Source organism: Diceros bicornis, chromosome 18 (assembly GCF_020826845.1).
Source record: "Diceros bicornis minor isolate mBicDic1 chromosome 18, mDicBic1.mat.cur, whole genome shotgun sequence".
In the NCBI taxonomy this organism is placed as follows: domain Eukaryota; kingdom Metazoa; phylum Chordata; class Mammalia; order Perissodactyla; family Rhinocerotidae; genus Diceros; species Diceros bicornis.
In genome coordinates, this window is record NC_080757.1 from 37,558,896 (window position 1) to 37,571,713 (window position 12,818).

Genomic DNA, 12,818 nt, shown 5'->3' on the forward strand with positions numbered 1-12,818 from the left:
TAAAATTTACCATTTTAACCATTATTAAGTGTACAGTGCTGTGGCGTTAAGTACATTCACATTGTTCTGCAACTTTGAAGTTTTTAAAGATAAAATAATAGCCATTTCTTAATCCTTCAGATTTTCCTCTTTCTCCCTTAGTACTTCTTTTCTATTGATCAACTTTCTTTTTCTTTTAGATGCTGAGGAATTCCTGGCGGAAGGTTTGCGGAATGAGAACCTCAGTGCTGGTGCAAAGGACCACAGAGACCATATTCTACGTGGCTTTCAGCAAGTCAGAACTAGGTTTGTATAAACTGGTTCCATTCTTCTTTTTCATAAGCTTTAAAACAATTTATAATCAGTAAAATCTACTTTAATATTGTATAAATTAACAAGGTAAGACATACCTATCATAGATCTTTGTACTTGGTAAATAGTGTCTTAATAAATATTTGCTAAATTGAATTGGAGGTAGACATACTTAGTGTAGTTAGTTTACCAAAATAGAAATATTTTAATAATTATATATCTTAAGTTAATTATTCTGCTTTTAGCTTTGGATTGTTATGTTGGTCTTTATTGAACACTTTTGAAAAATGTGTGAAAAGCTAAACATTTATGCTTGTCCAAATTACTAAAGGGAAGATGTAAGGCAGTATGAGATAATTAATTTTCATTACGATTTTTGGTCCTGATTTTACTTCCACATCTCCTTCCCTAATAGAAAACTTAAACCAGACTTATCCAGTTGATTCTTTGACTATATTGGCATGTGTTAGTCTCAGACTGGGTTGGAATATAGTGCTCATTAAGTTTTTTGTTTGTTTTGCTGAGGAAGATTAGCCCTGAGCTAGCATCTTTCCCGTCTTCCTCTATTTTGTATGTGAGTTGCCACCACAGCATAGCTGACTAGTGGTTTAGCTCCGCGCCCAGGATCTGAACCCAAGAACTCAGGCCGCTGAAGCAGAGCACACCGAACTTAACCTCTATGCCACGGGGCTAGCCCTGTCATTAAGATTTTTTTATAAGAGGCCCTGACCTAATTTGTGCCTTTTAGAATGTGAACATCTGACAGATGGTTACACTTGCTTGGGAGAGGAAGAAATAAAAATTTTCCTTTACAATGTGTTTCCCCACCACCTCTTGCTTGAAATGTAAGTGAACGAGAGTTGGGGATAAGTGAGTATTACTTTAAGCCTTTTCCGATCCCATGGCAATGTGATTCAGAATGTTTGAACTGAGTACTTTTAGAACAGGGAGAGCATCTGCAAGTTTATGACTGGGATTTAATTTGTGTGGCTGACCGATCTTAGCATCTACTTTAGAAACCTCATTGAAACTCTTTAGAAGCAAAGAATTTTATCCTTTCGGAGGGCACAGCCAGAATCTGTTCCCTCCAGGAATGTGAGAGAACCTCGCAAGATGTCCTGCTGGATCTTAATTGATCTTTCCTGCTGGCTAATTAAGCATCACTTTTACTCAGCAACTGGGGACTGTGTAATTATCAGCCTGGGTTGCCCTGAGTAATTGAAACAAACAGAATGCACAAGATGGGAGCTTTTTGCAAAAGTGAGAATATCTATAATTTTTGGTAGGCTGGAAGAGTGTTTAAAACAAACTTCCCCACAATATTACTTTATTAGTAGATACATTTTAAGCTTAGTTGTGTACCTGAAGGTTTAGTTAGTGACCCATAGAATTTTTTATTTTTTATAATGCAAAGTTGGCCTTTGTATTATAAGATTATTCTAAGGATGGCATGAGGAATAAAGGTGGAATTATTTTAAATTGTATTATAGGGAGAAGGATGCCCAAAATATAACTGTATATATGGTGGTGCTATTAGTATAAGTCTGTGATTAAGAATGAAAAACAATTTTACTGCACGTGTAGGGACAAACATACAATGAGTAGAAATTCTCCTTTCCCATATTTGTACGACAGCATTTGGAAAGGGCTAAATTTCAATTTGAAATTTGTAAGAGAGAAAAAAAAAGGTGATTTTGGGGCCAGCCCAGTGGCATAGTGGCTGAGTTCATGTACTCCACTTCAGCGGCCCAGGGTCCGCAGTTTCGAATCCCGGGTGGGGACCTACACACTGCTCACCAAGCCATGCTGTGGCGGCATCCCACATACAAAATAGAGGAAGATGGGCACACATGTTAGCTCAGGGCCAATCTTCCTCAGCAAAAAGAGGAAGATTGGCAATGGATGTTAGATCAGGGCCAATTTTCCTCACCAAAAACAAAACAAGACAAAACAAAAAAAAGTGATTTTGTGGTGACTCATTGTTATCAGTTGCATATTACTTCTTAGTCCTCTTTTTAAATGCATGCAGACACACTCGCACACATGCACACACATACGCACCCATGCACGCACTCATAGAAACTGTATTTGTTATGGGATAGAGAGGGTTCCTTGTTCTCAAAGAACTTGCTGTGTGGCTTGTGGGATAGACATTCAGGAAATAATCAGCAGGAGCTTTAGGAAACATCTGCATTGTTGATGGAAGCTTTCTGTTCATTGATTTGTTGCAAGAAAGATGACACTTTATTTAGAATTTCATAATTATCAGATCACGGAGGAAATGAGGAGCCAGAAATTAGATACTGTATAAGAAAATGGAAAAATGAGGCTTTCCTTTGGCAAGCTGTTTGAAATTGCCTTATATCCACTCATTCAATCATCATCCTGTTAATGTAACCCCTGTTTTACTGAAACCTCTTCTTCAGCCATATTGCCTCTATAGTCCCATTTAGGGCCAGTCAATGTCATGCATTTATATATATTGATACCATTGTTTTGAAATTGCTGAAAGCTTGTGCAATGCCAGCCATATTTACTTTTGTTGTGGGGCAGTTGTATCTTCCCCAAAAACTGGGTGTGAAAAGAAATTTGGAAGTCATCAAACTTGAGAGTTAAATGCATATGGCAAGTTGCCAAGTAACATGAAAAGAATTATTGGAAGTCATTTAAAAGTTTTATCTTTAGTTATATTAAAGCTATAATATTTTAGGAGGGTGGTAAATTGGGGGGGTTGAAGCTATCTAAAACTATAATTTGGCACATCAGGGCTTGTTTGGAAGGTAGGTAAAATATCTCTAGCAGGATAATCTGGGAAATCCACTAGATAAATATAAATACTATGTGTATTTTTTCCTCTCCACAACTTTCCACTCTACCTTTGTTTTGTCCTTGCTTTACTTCCTTGGATTCTTTCCTCAACTTGTGCTGCTCGAGAATGAAAAGAGTGAAGAGAGGTGAAAAGATTACTGCATCTGACTCTTGGTAAACTCTAGGGGCTTGGCCCTAATTTTTATGGTGGCTCAGAATTCAGTGGACACAGATGTGGACTTGCTGTGAATTAAAGCGTCTGGCTCCATCACAGCTGTTACAATGTGCCATTTGCCACCTTTCTGTAGTCTGGAGTGACTGACCCCAGGAAATGAGAGCTGCGTCGAGTCATGGATGCTGTCCACATGCTCATCTGTTTTTCAGTGCAAGTAGCTTAGCATTTCTCTCTCCTTCCAGACTTAAAAACAAAAAATAAAATCGTGTCTGTGTCTCTGTCTTCATACTAGTTTTTTTGGCTTAAAAGATAACGTTTTCCACGTAAGACAAAATAAAAAATGGATGGCAATTTCTGTGATTCCAAGGAAATGAAGCCCTGTTGTGGTAGTTGATGTCCTGAGCTGTGATGTTCATTGCTCGTCTTCAAACTGCCTCCTCATTTAAACCTTCTCTTTAAAAACTAATAGCTTTCACATTCCGAGTCCAAGTTTTCATTGAGCGCTGTAGAGAATGGTTAGGACGAAAGCCAGACAGAGGCTCCTCCTGTTTTATTACGGTGGTCACTGCAGGATCCGCGCCAGATGTGAGACACCTGGAATGCAGCAGACATGATCTACACTCCCATGCTTGATGGCATTCTTATGCATTTGGGGAAACAGTCAAGAATTTCTTAAAAGTTTGATTCAGGGGAGGCCATCTGAAGCAGGAATATGTTGAGAGTGGTTGAAGGGATGAAGAAGATAGAATATTTTTATTACTGAGGTAGAGATATATTCTCTCTACATGGCCCGTTTTGGAACAACTAGTCATTTATGCTCACTGTTGGAAGTGAAGGCGAGAGCCAGTGGAAACAAACTTGGAGTATTGTTTCCTTCTGTGAAACTTAAAGGAGTTCCAGAAAGAGACAGGGAGATTGATAGCACATTGAAGTGGAAAGAAATAAAGAAATAACTTTATGTAACAGGATTACGGCACAAAACCCACAAAACCCAGGACGTTTAAATTACAGGCTGAAAGAGTATCTTGAACATGTCTCATTGTGGGTGGCTAGCACATGGCTCTGCATGAAATATGATACATTAGTACAAATATTGTAAAAATATTTCCAGTTTTCTTTGGGAACTTCAAGTTTTTCTTTTCAGCTTAACATGGATTTAGCTTTGAGACAGGATTTAGCTTAAGAATATATCATTCTGATGTCTTTGTATTCTAGGAAGAAAGACAATGAGTTAGTCTGATAGAACTCTTGGGAGCAAGAGTTTCAAAGTAGTATACTGTAAATATCATTACCATTAATTACATAGAGAGTTTTAATTTTCCTAAGTGCTGGTTATTGGGCTTAAAAACCCCAAAACAAAACACACTCAAATGAAGTGTGCTTATCAAGAGAAATAATGTATAATGTACTGTTCGCACATTTCTGTTACACGCGAGTTTAGATATTTACTCATAACATCTCTTTCTCTTGTTCATTTTGCTACTTACACTAAATTTTCAGTGCCAATGCAGACAAAAAAAAAGCAGTAGGAGGTACTTGTACAGTCCATCTAAGTTTAAAGAGCTCTGAAAAGGCTCAAAATTCAGAGCAATAGTTTGACCACATCTTAAAGGTTAAAAATTCATTTCTTACCCCTGTCTCCCATCCTGAAGCCAAGAAAGAAAACAAAAACCCACAACTACTTCAGGGCTCTCAACTGATCAGTTATATGCCAAATTCCTGTACTAGTTTTCTGCTAGCCAGTGAGTGTATGTTGAAATTTCACAATTGTGTTAAAGATTTTTGGAGATATACTTATCTGGGAGTGAGGGGTTATATTTATTGCTCTTTAGTTTGAAATGCTCTACAGGTGAGACTGATGTAGTATTACCTGCTGTTGATCTCTTGGCTTAACCTAGAAAGGAAGATCATCTTATTATATGTTTTTTCATAGCAAATCTCCTATTGTTTCAAAGCAGCCTTGAAATGTATAATTCTTCTTTTAATTTTATGATGATGATTATGTTGTTTATTCTTTCGCTTTTGTGGGTATCTTGGATTTGGTAGCAGGTTCAAGATTAAATTGATCCATTTTTTTTCCTTTGCATTGGGCTATTATAGCGGCGGAAGCTTCTCCCTTTGGGCATCCCATAAAATAAACATTTTATATAAGTCACACTGATATATAATAATATTTTAGTATTTTTAATGCTAAGTAATAGGTGGATTTAAAAAAAAAGCTTGGATGAATAAATTTGTTCCTATAAAAACTTTTTATTAAAAATTCCCAGTACTGAGCTCTTTAAACAGAATAACATGTTCTATCAAGAGTGAAAGGAATTTTGAAATGTGACCTAGGAGGCAGGCAGGTAAGTGAGCTTGCACCCTTCAGGTTGAACTAAACCATTAGAATAATAAGTTGAGCACTACTCTTTACCCATATAGTTAGGTCACTGAAATTTGCTTTACTCCTGATAGAATTATAGCCATCATTATCACTTGGGCACATGCCTATTATCTACTCAATATGGATTTGTCTTGGAAGGTCTCAGAAAATCCTCAGTGTCAATTTTTTAATACATGAAGCTTTTCTTTTGTCTATAAATGGAGGCTCTTAATTCATACATTATGTGAAAAGATCATTTGTAGGAAATTACTGTCTTCATTTTACCACCATTTGCTTTGGCCTCGATTTTAAGTCTCACTTGATCTGAGCTAGTCTTTTGTCCCAATGCTGTACTATTTTCTCTGCTTATAGAAAGCCAGTGAAAAAAATGCCGCTCTGTGTTCATCTATTTGTGGATCTCCAGGAACCTTGTGGTGTAGGGCCTTCCTGATTGTGGTTTTCTCTAATTTGCTTGTTTTCTCTTATTTCTGATCTAGTCCCACCCTGTATCCACTTCCTGTTTTACAGTGAAACTGGAGGAAAGGAGAGAGAAATGCAAGAGCACTGGCTCAGCTGTCAGGAGCCAAACTCTTTGTTCTGATGTTGTTTCTATAACACTCACTGATTCAGTTGAAGATTCCCCTAACGATGATTTTATGTTTTCTTTTTATGTTGCCTCCCCCAAAATGTTGTTTGGAATTATTTTTTTCCCAAATGTTACAGAAATGCAAACATTACCAACCAAACCTCGAAACCTCTATTTGATTTCTTTTATGGTATTGCTATGGTTCTTTTTTTTAATTTGGAAAATGATGCAGGAAATTTCATTTCCTTGGGATTTTATTTTATTTCATGATTCTGTTGAAAATGAGTTGGGCCTAAAGTGGGTTTTTATAATCACATCATGTGAATCATTTCTTCTTTGGAAGCCGGATCTTCTCTCCCACTGTGTAGCCTCATCTAGTCTCCCCAAAGTGCAGTGCTAGCAGGGCTGATAATGAAATGTGCTCCTACTTATCGCACTCAGCAAAGGGCCCAGAGAAAACGGGAAAAAAACTCAATCCCACAGGAACTTCTCGAGTGCTAGATATCCATATTTAACCCCCATGCATTTAAAATGGAAATGAGATATCTTAGGGTTTTAGGATTTGATTTACACAAGATGTCACTGCCTCCTTGGCAATGGGAATATTTTACAGACCAACTGCTGACCTGTTTGGGAAGATCTCAGCCTGTCGCCCCAGGTCCAATGTAGTTTCTTCATATTTCTTTCAAAACTCTCAGCAGTGCTTTGCAGTAGCTTTGATTCTTCAGGCTTCAAAGGATGCCCCTTCCAGGGCCAATCTTCCGAAAGAAAAAAAAAATCAGTGTAGGGGAACAAACAGCTCATAAATGAAGGGGCAGCTAGCCCTGTGGCAGCTCTTACTATGGTCAATTAATAGGGGGTTTACAAGTCAGTAATACCATGGCTTTGCAAAGCCAAGAAAATTCAAGTTTGATGCTAGTGCTTTGATACACAATTCCCACTTGGAGTGACCCAGTCTTCAATAGTCCAGCTTCAAATTGTTTTATCATAGATACAGTGTGGCTCATATAATAAGATGCATTATCATTAAATGCTCAAACTCAAGCTTCCTCTAGAGTCTGTGAGCCTTGTTGAGATTCTCATTATAATTTACAGAAAACTTTATGCCCACATAATTAGCTATTTCTCTAAGTTATATTAGTGAATGTCTCTCATTTGTGAATTCTGCCATAACCACAAGGTCCATTTTACAATTTGGTAATTGAGACCTTCTACCATGTCTACCAAGTGCCTTTGTTCCTTTGTTGATGAGAGAACTGAGAACTGAAAAATTACTCAAAGTAACAGAATTAATAAAAGATTAGGATATAGAATGTAGAATTTCTAATTGGTTGCTTAGATTGCTTAATCAAGCCATTGCAAAAAAATGAATTGGCATCTTTCAGAAGATTATTAGTTTGAAAGAACTGTAAATAAATATTGAAGTTTAGTTAATTATATATGTAGGCTGAAGTGTTTAAGGATGGAGTGTAATAATGTCTGCAATTTATTTTGGAATGCATCAAAAAATATAAGAAGGATGGATACATAGATATGTGAGAAAGCAAATATAACAAAATGTGAATCGTAGAGTCTAGGTCATGGGTGTATATGGGGGTTCTTTCACCTTTTATACATATTTGAAAATTTTCATAGTATAATGTTGCAAAAAACATTATTTGTTTCACTTTGCAGTTCAGAATCCGAAGACGTCATTCACTGTGGTTTCAGAAAACCTTAGACTTCCTCAATTTGGAAATGTAATAAACATGTTTGTGATTTTTTTAGGATGATAATTTTCTAGGAATAACCTTATTACTTTTGGATGATAGTGGACTAAGGGATAATCCTCCAGTTTGTTATGTCTGACATAACTAACTAACTTTAAGTAGTTAACTTTTATACTGATTTAAAACTTCTAGGTCAGCAATTATTGAGAGCTGAAATTCAATTCAAACATTCTGCCCAGGAGATCCTGAAATTTTGATTTTTTTTTTTAAGGAAAGGCAATTTCTGACTTTTCTCATAAATTTGATAAAAGGAAAGCTAATACAAGATTGGTAGTCCAGTAGGAAATGGAACTCAATTTTACATTTTTTAAATCATTTTATGGTATTAAAAATGACAGAAGTTAGAAACAAAGCTCTTATTCTTTTATTGAACTAGAATTGAAAGTGGCAGAAAATCATTTTGGCCCTAGTGCAGTAAATGTTATCACTAAAGCATGTTCAGGGGATATTAGGATAGTCTCTCAAGAACCGGAGACAAGAGTTCACGGAACAAGAACTGATTTTTCTGTCCTTATCTTGAAATTATTAGAAGTCCGGGAGATGAAAGTACCTTAGCTGTAAGAGGATAGGGGATGGAGTATGTGTTGAAAATGATAATGTCTCATTCTGGAGAGGGTGAAATGGAGAGAATATGGTGGAATGGGTGTCTCACAGTGACAGGCACGATGGAGGGAGTTCACAGGGACAGGAGGGCCAGCACTTGAACCAGCCCCAGGGCTGAGGAATCCAGAACTGGAGAAAATTATACTTGTGCACAACTGTGAGCTGACGATGAAAATGGTAAGAAAGCGGGCAATACTATTCACTAAAAGAACTGTTTGAAGATTTTACTTAACAGGGAGATTAAACTGGAGCTGTCAGCAGTTACTTTATTTTGGGAATCTGGTAGGAGAGAAGTTTTAAGTCCATTTGGGAAAAACCAATCATTTTTGAGTGTACGGTGTGATTATTCTTTAGAATGTTGTGTAAATGGGGCAGGTTGGTAGGCATATGTTTGCTGATCCTGTAATGATTAAAATTCAGAATAAGTAAGACTCTTGTGAAATTGAGTTTTCAGGTTCCAGCCAGTGTTCTGTGCTGCCATATGGCATAACTAGAATTAATTGCTATTCCCAGTCTCTTATGCTTTTACTGAATATCTAGGAGCCCTGTTTGAAATATTAGAGGTACCACAGAAGTGTTTAATCACATGAGATAGATGTTTGACATGTTCATGAAAGTAGTGTATGTAGCTAATAGTTGCGTAGAAGAAAAAGCCCTTTGTGAGGTTTTCTAACCCATTCGCCCTTTTTCATTAGAAAAATGGATGGATACGAGAGTTAGCAAGGAAAAGAAGAAAGATTCTCAGGACTTTATAGGTCAGTGTAAATGGAAAAGGTAAAGCAAGGAGTCTTGTTTGCTAGAGTCTTTAGCTCCTTGATGCTCCAAGTGTGGCCCATGGACCAGCAACATCAACATCACCTATCCAAAGAACTTGAAAACACCAATGTGTAAAGTTACATGCACCCCTGTGTTCATTGCAGCGTTATTCACAATAGCCAAGACTTGGAAGCAACCTAAGTGCCCATCAAGAGACTAATGGATAAGGAAGATGTGGTATATATACACAATGGAATACTACTCAGCCATAAGAAACGATGAAATCCAGCCATTTGTGACAACATGGATGGACATTGAGGGTATTATACAAAGTGAAATAAGTCAGAGGGAGAAGGTCAAATACCTTATGATCTCACTCATTAAGTAGTAGATAATAACAACAACAAACAAAAACATAGAGACAGAGATTGGATTGGTGGTTACCAGAGGGGAAGGGGAGAGGGAGGAGGGCAAAAGGGATAATTAGGCACATGTGTGTGGTGATGGGTTGTAATTAGTATTTGGGTGGTGAACATGATGTAATGTATGCAGAAATAGAAGTATAACGATGTACACCTGAAATTTATACAATGCTATAAACCAATGTTACTGCAATAAACAAAAAATTTAAAAAAAAAGATGCACATAGGAAAAAAAAGAAAAATCACCTGAAACTTGTTAGAAATGCAGATCCTCAGGCTCCATTGAATCAGACCCAGTGAATCAGAATCTGCATTTTAGTAAGATCCCGAGGTTATTTGTGTGCACACTAACATTTGAGAAGCATTGCTCTAACACATAGTTTTAAAGTTCATTTTAAACTCAGTTTTTTGGAACTCAGAATACATATTTCTGGACATTATAAACTCCTTAAAGGTATGGATGGTCTTATGTTCATTAAAAAAAAAGATCTAGCATGGTGCTGGCATGTGGTATGAGCTCAATAATGTGCATTGAATAAATGGGGGAAAACTGTTATAAATGTGTTCATAGGTCCAGAGACCCTTAGAACCAGAGACCCCTTTATTAGGAAATTTATATTCAGTATCTAGCCCCCCATATTTTTCCATAGATAGGATGCCTTCTTCTTGCTGAGTGTTAAGGGGTACAGAGCCGTTTATAAAGATGGTGTCCATCTCTTCAGATGTCTCCTCTGACAACGTTTCTCTAACATTCTGTGATAAAAGTTTACAAGACTGCTGAGCATGTATTGGAGCTGTGTTGGAGCATGGATGCCAGTCATTCCACCCGTCTTTGTGACCCCTCAGCAGCCCTCTGCCTTTGGTCATCATCCTTCCTATTCAGCTTTGCACTTCCTTGTCTCCACCATCTCTCGTCTTTCCTGATGACCTCTCTTCTAATCCTTTCCCCTGTGTTTCCTAGAATTCATGTCCTGTTATAATCCAACTCTGCCATGTCCTCAGCCTCTTTTCTCCATATCTGCCTAAGTAAAATATAGCTTTTCTGCAGGACACTGTTTTGCTTGCAGTCATCTTACATAGAATTTGCTCATTTTCCAGAGGTACCGTTGTCATTCTTCAACTCCTCGCTGCCACTTCTAGACTTTTACTATTAAATCTTGTCCCAAACCTCTCTGCTTTGGGAATTTGTCTATGTGGCTTTACAATTCTCTGTCCCTCTGTCATCTTCTGAGTTCAGAGTCTCTCCTCACACTATTGGAGGACTGAAGCGTCAACTCACGGTTGTCATCTTCGCTCCTGGAGACACTCTCTTTCTTAAATTTAGCTTTTCCCTCTCTATTCATCGTGGAAATATGTTCAAATCTCTCCTAATATTGAGAAAAACATTACATCCTACACAGTGACTCCCTCTCTAGCTGCTGTCCTGTATCTCATTTTTAAGAGACAAACTTCTTGAAATAGGAGCCTAGACTGGCCATTTCTGGTTTCCTCTTCTCTGATCACTCTTCAGTCCCCTATAATCTCGCCTCTGCTCCTATCAAATTACTCTTGCCAAAGTACCAGTAACTCTCTAATTGCCACATCCAGGTGACTCTGTTCAGTCTTTGTCTTATTTGGTCTCTCTCCAGTATGTGACACTGTGGATAACTTCCTTTTCCTCAACAAGTTAAAAAATTCTCCCTCTGAGGGCTGGCCTGGTGGCGCAGCAGTTAAGTGCAGGCGCTCCACTTTGGGGTTCGCAGGCCCGGATCCCGGGCGCGCACCGATACACCGCCTGTCAAAACATGCTGTGGCGGCGTCTCATGAAAAGTAGAGGAAGATGGGCACGGATGTTAGCACAGGGCTGATCTTCCTCAGCAAAAAGAGGAGGATTAGCAACAGATGTTAGCTCAGGGCTGATCTTCCCCCCACACACAAAAATATAATAAAGGGAATAGTTAAAAAAAAAATCTCCCTCTTAATTCCCATGATAATGGTCTCTCCTGGTTTTCCTTCTTTCTTGCATTTATACTCTCTTTTCAGGCTCTTGCTTGAGCTCGTTTTTTTACCCTGCCCTCTTCACTGTTACCCCTCAGGCTTGCCTCTTTCTTCACCACATTCTTCTTAGACAGTTGTATGCGTGTCCATAGCTCCACAACTTCCTCTGTACACGGATGACTCCCAGTTCTACAGCTCAACTGCAGCTCTCTCTCCAACGCATCAGACAGCATATTGGATGTCATAGATGTCTCAAACTTCACAAACCTGGGGCAGACCCTGCTGGATGCCTACCCAGCAGCCACCCCCCATCCTTCCTTGACAACAGAATCCCACCAGCCTAGGGATGAATCATAATCTGAAAGCCATTCTCTTTTGCCAGTGGTTGGTCTAGGGTTTACATAAGATATAATTTTGGCCAAAGAAAGGTAAGGAGAGACTTCTGATAGCCTCTCACAGGACAGTCTTATGCTTGGGAGACAGCAATACATTGAAATGCAGTAGTCAGCTTAAGACATTACTCTGCTCTAAGGTGTTAAGGCAGAAATATGGGAAGAGCACAGGTCCTTCCTGCCGTTGTTGAGCCCCTGCATCAACCCTGGAATCACCTGTCTCCAGACTTTTTGTTTTGAAGGAAATATAAACTCCTACTTGTTTAAGCCTCTGTTAGTCTCAGTCAGGTTTTCTGTTTCTTGTAGCCAGAAGAATCCCAAATGATTGAGTGTCCAGAACTGAACTCATTGTTTTATATTCTACTCACCTCTAAAGTCTAATTCTACTTTCCCTAAGCCCGGGCTCCCAAGGCAGAATCCCGGGAGTCATTCCTGACTCTTCTCTCTTCACTCCCTAAACCATCAATAAGCCTATTGATTCTTCATCCTACATGTGTCTTCTCCTTTCCTTTCCCTTTGTCACCAGCTTAAACTTTAGCCTTCATAAAGTCTTTCTCAGAGCATTGCAAAATTCTCTTTTCTGTTTCTCTGCCTCAAGTTTTTCCCTGTTCCAGTTTATTCTGCTCCTCCATTCTGTTGAAGGGGGAAACTTAAAAAAAATGATAAATTAATCA

At 38.3% G+C, this 12,818-nt stretch overlaps 1 protein-coding gene across 1 annotated transcript in view; it reads left to right on the plus strand.

Annotated features, from left to right (window-relative positions):
• The window catches only part of SKAP1 (src kinase associated phosphoprotein 1), a 257,023-nt gene that overhangs the window by 26,751 nt on the left and 217,454 nt on the right, over positions 1-12,818 (plus strand). The window contains exon 2 of the mRNA XM_058560762.1: positions 180-285. Within this exon, the coding sequence (XP_058416745.1) occupies positions 180-285 (106 nt within the window). The remainder of the gene's footprint in view (positions 1-179; positions 286-12,818) is intronic.